This window comes from Lissotriton vulgaris, chromosome 9 (assembly GCF_964263255.1).
Source record: "Lissotriton vulgaris chromosome 9, aLisVul1.2, whole genome shotgun sequence".
Lineage (NCBI taxonomy): Eukaryota > Metazoa > Chordata > Amphibia > Caudata > Salamandridae > Lissotriton > Lissotriton vulgaris.
The window spans coordinates 1,023,158,158-1,023,173,511 of record NC_141697.1 but is presented as its reverse complement, the minus strand read 5'-3'; the positions used below and the strand labels follow the sequence as shown (position 1 = coordinate 1,023,173,511).

The 15,354-nt window shown below is 46.4% G+C and overlaps 1 protein-coding gene across 5 annotated transcripts in view; it reads right to left on the bottom strand.

The window, feature by feature from the left end:
* The window catches only part of LOC147692727 (cyclin-dependent kinase 17-like), a 600,938-nt gene that overhangs the window by 87,919 nt on the left and 497,665 nt on the right, over positions 1 to 15,354 (bottom strand). For all 5 annotated transcript variants that reach the window (XM_086938922.1, XM_086938918.1, XM_086938917.1 and 2 more), the window contains one exon: positions 5,839 to 5,881. In XM_086938922.1, coding sequence (XP_086795048.1) covers positions 5,839 to 5,881 — 43 coding nt within the window. The remainder of the gene's footprint in view (positions 1 to 5,838; positions 5,882 to 15,354) is intronic.

Below are 15,354 nucleotides of genomic sequence, written 5' to 3'. Positions count from 1 at the left end.
TTCCACTATTTCCCCTCGTTTTTTTGTGTCCTTCTGCTCTCTGTTCCACTCGTTTATGGGGCCTTTTAGCCCTCTGTTCCACTCGTTTTTTGTGCCATTCTGCCCTCTGTCCTACTCGTTTTGTGCCCTCTGTCCTACTCGTTTTTTGTGCCTTTCTGCCCTTTGTCCTACTTGTTTTTTGTGCCTTTCTCCTCTCGGTGTCACTCGTTTTTTCCCTTGTTTTTGGGCCCCTTTTGCCTTCGGTTCCGGTCGTTTCTCCAGCCGCTGTGGCCTTTTGTTTAAGTATTGCTGTTAATCAGAGCCCCTTCACGGGCTCCGATTAACAGCAATACTTAAACAAAAGGCCACAGTCTGCCCCGCGCTTTAATAACAAAAGCGTAGAGACAGTTTCTAAACACAGCGTGTACTGTCTCTACGCTTTTGTTATTAAAGCGCGGGGCAGACTGTGGCCTTTTGTTTAAGTATTGCTGTTAATCGGAGCCTGTGAAGGGGCTCTGGTTAACAGCAATACTTAAACAAAAGGCCACAGTCTGCCCCGCGCTTTAACAACAAAAGCCCAGCCTCGCACTCCCACATAGCCCAAGCGCCACCAGCCTCCTTACCTGCACTCCTCACGCCCACTCCGCCGCCACCACTACGGAAAGTGCCTCATGTAGGCGCGCTCGCCTCTTTAAAGCGGCCGGCGGCGCGACTCTCTCAAATGACGTCCTGTGTGCGCGCTCCAAACGAGTTGGTGCGCGAGGACGTCAGGGGAGGCACGCGCGCGCCCAGAGGAAACAGTGACCAGGACTGAAAAGTGGAAGCCACGGGTCAGTTGGATAACTGAGTGCGACTATAGGACAAAAACTGCAGGAGGCCTTTTTTGTAGAGTGTTCAGTTCACCAACGCAGATGGATGTGGAATGAACCTTACTAGTGGACTCTGCTGGAGTTAGCACTAGCCCCTAAGTGCTGTACCATAGGTCCTGGGAGCTTCAGAAGAGACCAAGAGCAAGTGCTCAAGAAAGTCTGAAAATCTGGGACTTAAAACATTTTTGGACTTCAAAAACTTCCGTAGACATATCTGCAAAAGTATCTCACTTAGAGTGGACTTATTCGGTTACAGCTTCCAAGCTTGCCCTGCTGGAGGATTATGAGCTCCAAAAAAAGAGACTAAGTCTGATGGTAGAACTCTTGGGGAGCCCAAAGTATATGACAGACTAGAGGGCTTTGGAGGTTATAACATTTTTATTTTTCTTCTTATAAAATTTCCCACTTAGAGCAACTGGTGCAGCAGGACCTTGTCGGAGGATCAATGGCCATGCTTGGAAGCTTGGGGTACCATACTCTTTGTGCCCAGTCCAGAGCCACAAGAATGACTTGGGTCCGGTCGCGCTTGACTTTCTTCAGCCCTCAGGGCAGAAGTGGTACAGACGGAAAGGCGTACAGGAGGCCAGAGTTCCACTCGCAACAAAAAGCATAACAAAGCGAGTGCCGCCTTGGAAACTCCCAACACGCAAAACTGCTGACATTGGGCTTTCTCTTTGGTGGCAAACAGATCAAACCAAGGCACTCCCCACCGCTGAAAGAGACCTTGCACCACCTCCGACTGAAAACGCCATTCGTCATCTACCAGGCACCGACGGCTGAGTTTGTCTGCCCTGGTGTTCAAATAACCTACCAGGTGTTGAACCACCAGGTTCACGCCCTGATATTCCAGCCATGTCCAAAGGCTTTGAGCCTCATGACAAAGGATCCACAACCCCACCCCGCCCTGTTTGTTGCAGTACCACTGGCGGTGGTGTTGTCTGTCAACACCTGCACTACTTTCCCCTTGAGGGAGGAAATGAATGCTTTCAGTGCCAGGTGGATCGCCCAGAGTTCCCACAGGTTGATATGGAGACCAGAGTCCACCGGAAGCCAGAGTCCTCTGATCTCCACCTCTCCTAGGTGGCTGCCCCTCCCCCAGGAGTGATGCATCGGTCACCACTGCTAGATCTGGTTGCGGAAGTAAGAGGGATCTGCCGCTGACCCAATCTTGGTTCACTAACCATCACTGCAGTTTTTGTGCAGTTCCCTCCGAGATCTGGACGAGGTCTGAAAGATTCCCCAGATGCTGCACCCACTGGAACTTCAGGTCCCACTGCAGAGACCACATATGCCACCTGGCATGATCCACTAGCAGGATGCAGGAAGTCATGAGGCCCAGTAGCCTAAGGGTCATTCTCACCGAAATCTGGGATAGAGGCTGAAACATCAGTATCATAGTTCAAATATCCCAGACTCGCTGCTCAGGAGGATAAGCCCAAAACTGCACTGTGCCCAGAACAATTAACATGAAAGGGAGCAACTGAGAGGGAGTCAGGTGTGACTAAGGCATGTTGATAGGGAACCCCAGCGAATGCAAGAGGTCTGCCATATTCTGGAGGTGGGAGACTACCGCATGGGTGAGCCCGCCTTCAACAGCCAGTCAGAGATAGTGAAAGACTGGAATCCCTAATCTGCGAAGATGTGCTGCGGCCACTGCCATCACTTTTGTGAACTCCCGAGTGGCACTGGTAAGGCCAAAGGGGAGCACGGTTAACTGAAAATGCTTGTGGCCTACCATGAACCTTAGGTAGCGTATGTGGGCTGGCAGGACGGGAATATGAAAATAGGCATCCTGTAAGTCCAACGCCACCATTCAGTCTCTAAGTCAGACAGAACGTGACCCAATGTGAGTATTTTGAACTTCTCCTTCCCGAGGAAGCGATTGAGGGCCTTGAGGTCTAGAATAGGACGCCGGCCTTTGTCCTTCTTGGGTAACAAAATGTGGCGGGAGTAACAACCACAACCTACTTCTGGCGCAGGAACCCTTTTGATAGCTCCCTTGGCCAAGAGAGCTAAGACTTCCTGGCGGAGAAGCGCCAAATGATCCTCTGACATGTGATTGAAAGTCGGTTGCAAGGTGGGAGGGAGAGAGGAAGGGAGGGGCAGACTCAAAGGGGAGGGAGTAGCACATTCGAACTATTTGCAAAACCCACTTGCCCGACTTGATGGATTGCCAGTGAGGGAGGTGAAGGCGAATCCTGCTATCCATTGGCTGTTGATGGCCCTGAAAGGTCGGACTAGGAGGGTTTGGAGCTTGCTGCAGGGGGTAAAGGGTGGACTGGCCCGCCCGCTGGCGGTGAGGTCGCAGGGTCCCACATCGGCAGTCACGCAGAGGCTGGGCAGCTTGCGTGAACCAGTGGCTAGACGTATTGGACGTGGCTGGGCGACCCTTCCGTAGCCATGAAAGGGGTGAAAAGCAGACGGGAGGGGGGTGGGAGGTTGCAGCGAGGCCCAAGGATCTGACTGTAGCCCGAGAACCCTTAAAGCGCTTCAGCGCTGAGTCTGCTTTGTCACCAAAAAGACGACGGTCATCGAAGGGTATGTCCAGCAAGGTAACCAGGCCATTCCCCGAAAAGCCAGACGTCCTCAACTAGGCATAGCGCCTAGGTGCTACAGACGTGGGAAACGTTCTGCCTAGTGAGCTGGTGGTATCTAGTCCACACCAGATCATGAATTTTGCTGCGTCTCTCCCATCTACGACTGCCTGGGAGAGAACGGCCCGGTCCGTCTCTGGGCACTGAGGCAGCACCTGCGCGACTGTATACCTGATGGTATGGGAGCATCGGACCAAGAAACACACAGTATTTACAGACCGCAGTGCCAAGCTGGAACAAGAGAACATGCTCTTCCTAAAATGATCCAGCTTCTTGGATTCCCTATCTGGAGGAGCTCTCAGGGGATGGGTGTTGGGAGAGGAAAGCTAGGTCGCCTGGGCCGGGCGGTGGACAATCGTCCTTTCCGCAGGAGCCCCTGTGCTGAGCTTGGACCAGGTGCCCAGACATCGTTGAAGGGCAGTAAGGGATCAGAGGAGGTTGCCGCAGGCTGAAGCACCTATGTCAGGAGGTTAGGTCTGACTGCCACCGAAAGGAGCTCTAAGCCGAAGACCTCAGCTGCCCTTTGCACCACCACACCGCAGGACGCTCCTTCCTCTGTAGCCACAATAGGGGGAGAAAGCATGCCAGGGTCTGGAGAAGTGTCCAGAACACTGGCATCACCCAGGTCCTCACTTCAGTCCGGCTATTCAAGCTGGTCTGCTAAAGGGTCTTGTGACCCCTCCCAGTCCTCATCACCACCATCTGGGGGAAAGGGAACACCAGGGATGAACAGGGGAACAAAGTAGATTGATGTCGGTCCAGGTCCTGGTTCATCTCGGGGGTGAGAATGGAGACGACACCGACCGGGGGCACGGTTGGCACCAGGGTCATCGCCGTCGTGATCAGTGCCGGGGGAAGGTCGAGTGAGATCGACCCGGATACAGGACTGGACCCACAGGGGTCTTTCGGCACCAGAGCCTCTGGCATCGAAGGCCCAGGACCCCAATTGGCTCTACGGGGACCGAAGGCGCGCCAGCAGAGATGGGCTGACCAAAGATACAATGGAGGGCTTCGTAAAATGTACGAAGTTGAGCAGGGGACGCTCCGGCTCCCAGAAACAGGTTGAGGCGCGGAGTGATCCCTCAAACTGGCACCGGAGGCAGCGTCTTTGACCGACGATGCTCCCGGTCCCGTGTCGCGTCATCCGACCAATGGGGGAAGGCGAAGAGTGCCGGTGCTTCTTCGTCTTCTTCTTGGACATATCTGAAGACCTCGAAGACTTGGAGTGCGACAAGGTGTGGTGGCTCTGCGAACGGTCTTGAGACCTTCCTCTCGAATGAGATCAGGAAAGACAAGGAGCCAACCGTCGGGCCTCCAATAGGGAGGATTTTTGGCCCGGCAGTCGGAGCACACTTTGGGTCGCGCTACAGACACCATAGGCACACGAGGTGCGGGTCGGTCACAGACAACAGCTTGTGACAGGAGCTGCAAGGCTTGAACCTTGTCCAGCGTTGGGACATCACTCTGGCACCGGTAGTCGATAAAGACTCAAAAAGTTGACAAAATGTCGAAAAAAGTTGGTCAAAAAGTGACTAGGGGTAGCTTAAACCAGATCTGCGTTAGGCTTATGGGGAAAAAGCACTGACGTCAGTGCGCAGGGGCGGCGTCTACGAAGACACCGCAACGTCATTCCGGCAACAACGACGCCGAATGAGGAATAGACAGCACCACCTACTGACGCGCGGGGCTACTGCTAAGAAAAAATTCTCTGGATCCAGTCTGACGCCTGGGGGTAATTCTAAGGGAAGGAATCTATAACTGTCTCTTTCAGATACTTTAAATATTCATATCATCAGTTTCCCTTCTTGGATTTTAACCATTTCTGTATGATTTTTCTAATTAAATTGATCTCTATTTTTAGAAACTGGCTTTAGGAATTGTATTGTTTGACAAGTTAATTGTTTTGTTACTGCCAAATCCTTTGCAAACTTGCTTAAGTTAAGCCTTTTAGCACCACGCCTTAACTATCAGGGTTTTAGCTGAGGTTTATTGATTAAACTTGTGAGTTGTCTCACACATAGTAGATGTTGTGGTGAGGGTTTGACATCGTTCTAACATTAGTTCCCATTCTTTAGCCCTACATGGACAGACAAGAGCCCACTTAAAAGTCACAATAGCGAATGAAGACTACCCATCCAGTCCTAATATGAACTCCACAAAACAGGGTTGGTTTGCAAAACAGTGCAACAAAAAAATATTCCCACAGACATAACATCCGAGTAGAAGAATTTTATCAGGAAGTTGGTTTTGATTAGGTAAGTAAAGCATCTGTCAGAGTTGACAGAACCAGTTTGAAAACTATTATCGAGTACCTCACTGGGGTGCAGTCATAGATTTTTCCATACACAAAGGCAGAGGGGCAACGCTTAAACGGACACTGTAAACATTGCAGTTACCTGAAGAAGCTTTGCCAGCAGATCAAGACCATCATTATCTAACCTGAAACAAAAGTTAAAAAAACAAAAAAACAGGTGGTAAGTATATAACATTGCTTACGCAATCTCTATCTGGCACACAGTCTGCATTTTACCATTCTCATTTCAAAAGAAACTACAATTGTCAGGGTCAGCATTATCAAGAAAGGCATTTCAGAGTGCAGCTCCAAATTTCTTAAGAGAATAATTAAGCAAATTAAAATAAATGATATTCTGTAGGATATTCAATACGTTCATATTCATGCTTCCATGGCGTACAGTATGTTTTTATAAACCTTTTAAGTGGACGTGGATTGAACTTATTCTTTTCTCTATCTACACAACTTACTGTATTTGCTTCAGACTCAGCCTATAGTCAGAGACAAATACCTGAGAGACCTACAACTGAGACTTACAATCGCACACTTCATCTTTAAATGTTCTCTAGTTTTGTCTAGTATTTAATCTTGTTTTACTGGTCAAGTCCAGTGCACATTTATAGGAATCTGAAAAACTAATGTGTCATTTGGTAATAGATCTTTGAAATTAAGATGTGATGTGAGCCAATATACATTTCCTTTGCAGTAACTCCAATGGATATGACACATAGGCATTTACATGTTTCATGCCAGATACATTCTATTTTGCAAGTTTTGGGATTTGAAGGTGATATTAATTTGTCTTGTGGACCGGAGAAAACAATAATGTTAATGTACGTACAAATTAGGTGACAACATAAATCCTCTAACCCCCAATGAAACACCCCCAGGAAAGCATTTTGTTTTTCCGCATCTTGAACCTCACCTTAGGGACTGAAAAAATAAACATCAGCAAAAAACACAAACACCAACTTACGAGTCTTCAAAAAAGGAAGAGGTAGCCAATTTAAAGGGTGGGTCTACGGAATGTTGTGTAGTTCCTAGGAGTCCCCAAGTACCTGCACGTTTTGGATGACCTAAACTGAGGGCTTAGTGTCCCACCACTTCTGGATTCCGGACATCCCAACATGATATGTCACCTGTTAGGCCGGCTAGCTCTACAGTGCCACTATCATCCCCCTGTATTCTATAGTGGCGTAGGTAGTTTATGTCAACCACTGAACATGACAATCCTGATTCCTCAGGGATCATGGAAAACAGTACAGTACGTTTCGCTCAGACACTTGTGCTTGCTTTCTCTCAGAAAATACACAGGATGGCGATTAGGACGTTTCAGTAAGTATTTATTGGTCCAGCGATAACCTTTTGTAAAACATATGTTGTGTGACAATAAGGAGACAGAAGCAGACAAAAGAGATTGCTAGTACCAATATAGTAAATACTAGATACATTTCTACCATAGTGCTAATAAGATGAACATAAGCAGTTTAGATAAAAACAGTAGAATTTGCATATTCCTAAATTGTGAGCCCTAAGTAATTTGCCTAAATGTACCTAGCCTGGATGTGTAGGTGTATAGGTGTAAGGCTATGCGTATTTGTATCCAAGAAACATCTAGGGAAGAACCAGCCCCCTCACCTGATAGTTGAGAATGAAGGACCCAGTCTCTGCTTCGAGGATGACACCCCGCAAGTGATGTCAGACTGTTGCATGTCGAAGATTCAGCATGCAGGACCCCATGTCAACTTGGAAGGAATTCTCCTCTAATTTGTAGTGGGAATGAGGGTCTTTTATACTAAAGTGGTCACTCCAGGGTTTTTTTCTACAATTGATATGTTTTGAAAACAATCATAGAAGTTTTGAAAACAATCACCAATGCTTTACAGCTGGCTGTCGGCCAAGGATGAAAAAAGTGTTGAAAAGGTCCTCTAAACTTGTATATGTTGTGATTATTGCACTGAGCACCTTGAAAGCCAAGAAGCTCAGTTAGAGCCGAGAAGAAAATTAAACAAAGTCACACTCAACCTTCAATTTGGTAATTTTTTTTTTTAATTGCCAAAGGGTTCCCAGCACAGGAGAGGCCCGATTGCTTAAGAATCGTGTGCTGAAGACTCAATATAGCTGAACATTGTATCCGTAGATTGCAGTCCCTCCAGAACTTCCAGTATCATGTTTGTGAGAAAAGATGGTCATCTCAGGTTCCCAAAGCAGCCGCTGAAGAAGAATTAGATGCCTGCAATCCTGACACCGCTGCCTGTACCTCTGGAGCAGAGCCGATTTACCTTCCAACAGGAGCGGATGCATCCCTTGGAGGATCTAGAAATGCAGTCATCAACATGGAAATTTGCAGTGGACAACTGCACGCCTGGGCCTGCAAAGGCACCAGAAGCGCTTCTATGTCCGGTGGCGCAACCAATGGAAGTGTCAGATACAGGTCCAACATGCAGCCAAATCTACAGAAGGGGTAATGGAACACCGGCAGGACACGGTCTAGCTAGACTGGACTGAAAGACAGGACCCAATGCTCACTCAGCTCTCGAAGCTGAGACATAGTCAGGTAGAACATCATGGCTCACGACAATGTTGTTCCAGGAGTGTTCTCTCCATTTCCTGAGGGATTGCGGTGTCCATTGCAAAGCAAGAGTATTAAAATCAGGATGCCTGCTACTGAAAGCAGGACCAAAGGAAGCACTCCAAAAACGCTTCCAAGTACGGAGTGTATGAAGGCTGGAATTACTCCGAAGATGGTCTGAAAGATGGTTAAGAGAGCTGATCCAAGTCGCTTAAATTAGTGTAGGATTCCACTCGTATCTGACATGTTAAAGATACGATAGACCATTTAGCCGAAATAGATTGGGAAGTTTGTATGGACCAGGGCCAGCGTCTCTGCTGAAGACCTTGCAACCTAAAGTCTCTCGGGCTGAAGTTAAGGCAACATTTTGTTGAAACAACAAGGCTTCCAGTCTGCTCAGCGAATCAAACCGTATACTGGAAACATTAACTGAAGGCCACATTGGTGCCTCCCTAACTGTGCGAGCCGGGGGAAACAATACTTGCTTACAGCAAACAACCCTGAAGTTAACTGGGACTAGATATGTGATGTCTGGTGCCATTCCACAACAGCCTTGATAATTCAGCACTAAACTTCCATTCGAAAGCAATTAAAAAACCAGATGAATCCAGCAGCTGGGGAGCTATTCAAGTAGCAAGATAAGTTCGCTTTTGATGCATTACATGTTCCACGAAGTGGCAATTCTTTGCACACTAAAGAACCACTAAAGCCTTCCCACAGTCAGTACCACTTAAGAAAACTTCAGTGTCCTTATTTCTGCACCTATACAGAAACTCCCAGGTTTCCTGCATATACACTTCACCTAACGCCTTATACCTGCCTGCTTTGATGTATCTAAGGCAGTATTGGAACTTAAATGCCATGATTGGCAGTATGATATAGCCATGAATTAAGTAGACGGTGACTCAACTACTGTGAAAGGAAACTTCTCTAATTTTTCCATGGTGTACTTTGTGACTCTGCGTGCCGTAGTCAACTGTCTGTCGGTCAGATGGTAAACCGAGAACAAACTTGTGCTGTTAATGTATCGCCATGGCACATGGCCTGAACGCAATGATTGCATCGTCCAGCTAAAAGCATAATGGAGCACAATTGAGATTGTCCATGTTGTAGAATAGTCAAATCCTGTTCAATTATGTCAATTTGCGGAGGACACAATGTTGCCCAGTGAATGAATACGTGAAAAAAGTGTGGATACAACATGGTCTTCCACAGCCAGGTCCTTTTTCTAGGTTAATCTTTTCAATTTCATGTAATCTCTCAGCAGCATCCTGTTGGGAGACTTTCCACAGTTCATTGTAGATGGCATATAAGAAGCGTTTCTTACATGGTTTCTTGGGACCCAACAAGAAATCCTTAAAATACATGTCAACTAGAAGGGACACGTTGCTGATTCACCTGTTGTAGTGTTGAGGATTTTATCCATTCTAGAAACAAGTTCCCAACACTATAAAAAGTCACTACTCCTGGGTCGTCTGTGTGTACATAGAGTGGGTCGAGCCTGTGGATACTAAACCCTCTGGTGGTACCCTTGAACCTTGATTGACACCTATGTGTGTCAATAGGCCGAACCAAACATCCCTTCCAATTGAGAGATTAGGAATTTTACGTATCATTCTGTATCATTGCACCCAGTACCTCCTCACTAATCAGTGTATGATTCGATATACCTTCAAGGGGATGCGTTGTGTTTTCAAGTCTTTAATTTTTGCAAACCCGTAGCAGGTAGTCTGTTGCACTATTCTGTTCAGGAATATTATCTGTAACGGTATGAGGCAAGCTCTAAATAAAGCCTCTGTTCCCTGAACCTGCCAATCTTTCGTACCCCAGATGGATTTTGTGTCTATTGTTTCCTTGCAAAAGTCGAAACCTTGATAAGACAGTTGGGAGATGAAAGGTGCTGAATATATGAGCTTGGTTTTTGTCTGCATCATTTTCTTCACATTTGCATTAATTTGTGTAAGCTTATAATAGTATGACATTAGTCTGATGTAAAGAACCCTGAAAAGGATGCAAATTTCTGTGCAAATTTAGCAGACTACCTTTAGGTGGACTCAAGCAATGTTCCCATTGATGGTACGTGTTTACAGTGTGTGGAACACTAGCTCTGTGCAAAAAGTGATGACCATAGTGCTGGTAACAATAGATACTATCGAAGTCAGGTGTATCTTCGAACAATTTCCTGTAAGAAAATTCAGCAGATTGTTCTAAATCTGAGAGCATAGAATTTACAGTCTCAATGTCCCAGTCATCAGTGAGTAAACTCATGGGAATGAAATCCATTCATTGAAATTTTGAAATTATGTGGAATTTTCAAATGTTCGGTGGGACCAAATACATAGTTCTTTTTTTTGTTTGATCGGTTTATTACATTTTTTGCATATGTGGTACATTTGACAGGCAAATACATTGGCAATAGAACCAGTTAGACAATCTCCAAAACAAATTATTCAAAATATTATAGCAGCATTTAAACGTATAGTAGATACACAGTCTGAATCCATGTGGCAAAATTCCTTACAACTAATATAACAAGTAAATAGAGACGATCCATACATTTTATATTTTCTTTATTGAAACACATTACAATTGCATTATACATGTATATTCATACATGCATAGATCACAGATGGCTCCTTCCAGCTATGCCACTTTACCCAGGTTTTCGATTAAACAACCATATGTGTAACACTTGAACTTTAAAACAACCATTTGAGGGACGGGGAGAGAGAGCAGGAAGCCTGGGGGAGTAGGTGGGAGGGTGGCCAATACATGTTACAAAATTGACGGTTGAACAACTTTAAATAGGTTTGTTTTCTCACCATAATAGTATTGCATGCTGATCTAGGGCGTATGATACATGCTACCCGTTCCAGACCAGAACTTTATCAGAACGTATTACAGCTCATTTAGGGCCAGATGTATCAAAGGGTTTTGCCCATTCTGTGTCTTTTGGGTAATGTGTTCATACATATGGCCCATAATGGCTATTGTTCGTTAGTGCTAGGAACGTCTGGGGGGGGGGGGGTCATCCGGAGTAACTATCGCTTGTAGCACGTTCAAGATTGTGTTCAAGGCCACTGAATTCGTGTATTTAAGCAGCCCTAACGTGTCTTCCTTTATTAATGAGTCTTCTTCGGCCTTGGCCCAGTTTAACATAGATTGGGACCATGCCTGTAGTGATGGGGGGTCTCCTGCCTTCCAAAGACGAGTGATGAACAAGTTACTTACCTTCGGTAACACTTTTTCTTTTGGATACAGTATCTGCCTGTGGATTCCTCACCTTATGAATATCCCCTGCGCCATCATTCCGCGGAACTTTTTCCTAGCTCTCCGCGCCGACTAGGTCGTCACAATGCAATGCAATGGCTCCGCACGCAACTCCGCAGGACGTCACCGGAGCCATAAGAAGACCACATCGGCGTGATGACGTCAGTTCCACCCATTTTTTCCGTGCCACCCAGGCAAAACGGGCGGACCAACTATAGAGACAATGCATACACAGTACACAGAATTCACACAAATACACAGTGTAAAGTGAAAGAGGAAATCAAAGAAAGTAAACATTTCCTATAAACCTAACCAGGTCAAAACAGGCAATATTAATTTCAATCACCATATTAATCAAAACCTCTTTTAAGGTATAAAAGGGTGGACAACGGGGAGGCGGATGGGTCAGTGAGGAATCCACAGGCAGCTACTATATCCACCAGACAAAGCGTTACCGAAGGTAAGTAACTTGTTCTTCTGATGGATACATCTGCTTGTAGATTCCTCACCTTATGAATAGAATCCCACAGCAGTCCAACTCCTGAAGGAGGGTGTCCACTCTTCTATACCAAAAGGTCCTGCAAAACAAAGCGCTCAAAATGGCCGTCCCTCCTCACTTCGGAATCCAAGCAGTAACGCTTCGCGAAAGTGTGAAGGGAGGCCAAGGTTGAGGCTTTACAGATGTCCAGTACAGGAACACCCCTGGACAAAGCAGAAGTAGATGATTTAGCCATGGTGGAATGAGCTCTAATGCCTACAGGAGGCTCCTTACCAGCCAGGGAGTAGCATATGGAGTGTGATATGGAGGAATGTCCATCTCAAGCCTTATGTGACACGATTGAAGAATATTTTGAACAGAAAATAGAGGTCATCTATGAATAAATCATCACAGCTGTCAATCCAGAGTCCAACCATAATTCATGAACTTTCCCCAGACGTAAAGAGGACACATCTGACAACCTTCCCCCTTCTGACTTGTGATGAAGCGGATGCTCTATTACATACCGTCAGATCAGGTTCCCCCCTTGATGTTGTTCCGGCCAAAATATCGGCGAGCCTTTCAAAACAACTGTCTGCCCCTATTTGTTCCTTTTTGAATGCGTCACTAAAGGAAGGTTATCTACCTGCAGAATGGAAGGCAGCACAGGTTATTCCACTATGCAAAAACACCAAGGCCTCCATGAAAGATCTTTCTAACCTGCGACCTATATCTCTCCTCCCGCTCCTGAGCAAAATGCTGGAAAAACACATCAACATACAGCTATCAGCCTATGTCGAAGCGTCAAATTGCCTGGATGTGTCACAATCGGGCTTCAGGACAAATTATAGTATGTAGTCAGACCTGGTGACAGTCACGGACAACATTAGGACATCACTTGACAGAGGTCAATCCACCTTATTGGTGCTTTTAGACCTCTCAGCGGCATTCAACACCATAAACCATCAAATTCTGCTCAGAAGATTAGAGGAGTCCGGGCTAAAAGATAAGGCACTGCAGTGGATGACCACCTTTCCGACCGTTCTCAGACAGTCAGCTTGGGCTCTTATATGTCCAAGTCTAAGAAGTTGTCCAAGGGAGTACCACAGGGATCTTGTTTAAGACCTACCTTATTCAACATCTATATTGCTCTCTTGGCCAACCTTATGAGGACATTTGGATTTGTTCCAATATCCTATGCAGATGACACCCAGCTCACCTTCTCCTTTGACAAACCTTCTACCACAGCCCTAACCAACTTCTCTGCCGGCATGTTAGCAATATCTCAGTGGATGAGCACCAACTATCTCCAACTAAATGCCGGGAAAACAGAGATTATGTTTTTTGGAGAAGCCACCTTGTTATGGACACCAGAATGGTGGCCCAGGGAGCGGGTTTCCCCCCGCTTCAAAGTCATCCGTAAAGAATCTTGGGGTACGCATCGATCAGAGCCCTAAATATGAAGGAGCAGGCGTCTCTAATGGTTAGCTTATTCTTCCATGTATTAGGCATTCTGAGGCGTGTGTTTCCATTTCTTCCTGACCACACTCGGAAGACCCTTTTCCAGTCTCTTGTTGTAAGTCGTCTGGACTATTGTAACGCATTACTGATCTCAGCCAATGAAGCTGCACTGGATCGTTTGCAAGTAGTGCAGAATACAGCAGCGCGTCTGGTATTGAACGCCCCCTATAGATCTCCGTCAAACCTGCTGCTGCAGAAACTGCAAATAATATTTAAGATCTGCTGCATTACCCATAAGGCACTATATGGCAACAGGCAAACATACTTGACGGAGAAGCTGAGTCACTACACTCCCCTTAGAGACCTACGATCCAGCCCAAAATCACTTCTTAAAGTCGTGCGCATTTACAAAGCTAGGACCGGGGGAAGGCTTTCTCCTACCTTGCCCCTCGGAATTGGAATTAGCTCCCGTTGGCACTTAGGCAGTGCACGGATTACCTTTGCTTTAGAAGGTCCTTGAAAACATTTTTAGTCTAAAGGTCTCCCTCAGCATCGGTATCTTCCCTCAACTAGCCCGCAAGCGCAGAGATACCCCTTCAGGGGTGATTAAGGCGCTATATAAGTTATTAAATAAATATCTTGGTGCACAAGATGATTCACCTGGATAAAGTGCACTTGTGCACTGCCTTGCCCTTCATACGACCAGCATATCCAACAAAGAGCTGATCATCTTGACGGAAGTTTTTTTCTATCAAAATAGAAGCTAATCGCCCTCTTTGAATTCAAACGATGAAGCCTCTCCTCCTCCTTGGAAGGGTGAGGGGGAAGATAGACAGTAGGGAGGGTAATGGACTGTCCTAGATGGAAGGGAGTTACCACCTTAGACAGAAAAGCAGCCCTGGTCCGGAGTACCATCCTTCCAGCATGTATCGTCAGAAAAGGTAGCTTTGAACTCAAAGCCTGAAGCTCACACACCCACCTACCCTAAGTAATAGCCACTAGAAAGACCGTCTTGAATGTCAGTAACCTCAAAGGACAACTATGCAAAGGTTCAAACGTGGAACCCATTAAAAAAGTTAACAGCAGATTTAAATCCCACTGGGGCATAATAAAAGGAGTGGGCAGAAACATGTTAGTAAGCCCCTTCAAGAACCGTAAGACTATAGGAGACTTAAAAAGAGAAGGTTGATCAGGTAAACAAAGACATGCAGACAAAGCCGACAAATATCCTTTAACAGTGGCTACAGCACAACCCTGCTGAGCCAAATTAAGTGAAAAACAAAGAACATCAGAAAGATGAGCTTTTAAGGGATCAATAAAGTTCTCTGCGCACCATTTAACAAATTTAGACCACCTGCAAGAGTAGATAGACTTGGTGGAGTGTCGCCTGGCCGATAATATAACATCCACCACATCAGGCGGGAGAGAAAAATAATTCAGGTTGCCCCATTCAAACTCCAGGCATGAAGGTGCAGGCTCTGGAGGTGGGGTTGTAGAACCTGCCCCTCCATCTGAGAGAGGAGGTCTGCCTTGAGAGGGAGCGGAGGGTGGGACAAGAGGTGAAGAAGGTCCGTGTACCACACCTTTCTTGGCCTATCTGGGGTGATCAATATAACTTGGGCCCAGTCTTGGCGACTCTTTCTCAGAGCCAGAGGAATCAAGGGTACGGGAGGAAACGCGTAAAGGAGTTGTGAGCTCCAACTCAACTGAAACGAGTCCCCCAACGATCCCTGCCTCGGAAACTGGAGACTGCAGAATAACGGTTAGTGCGCGTTCTCGAGAGTGGCAAACAGGTCCAACCGAGGAGTTCCCCACGTCTGGAAGATGTGTCTAACTAC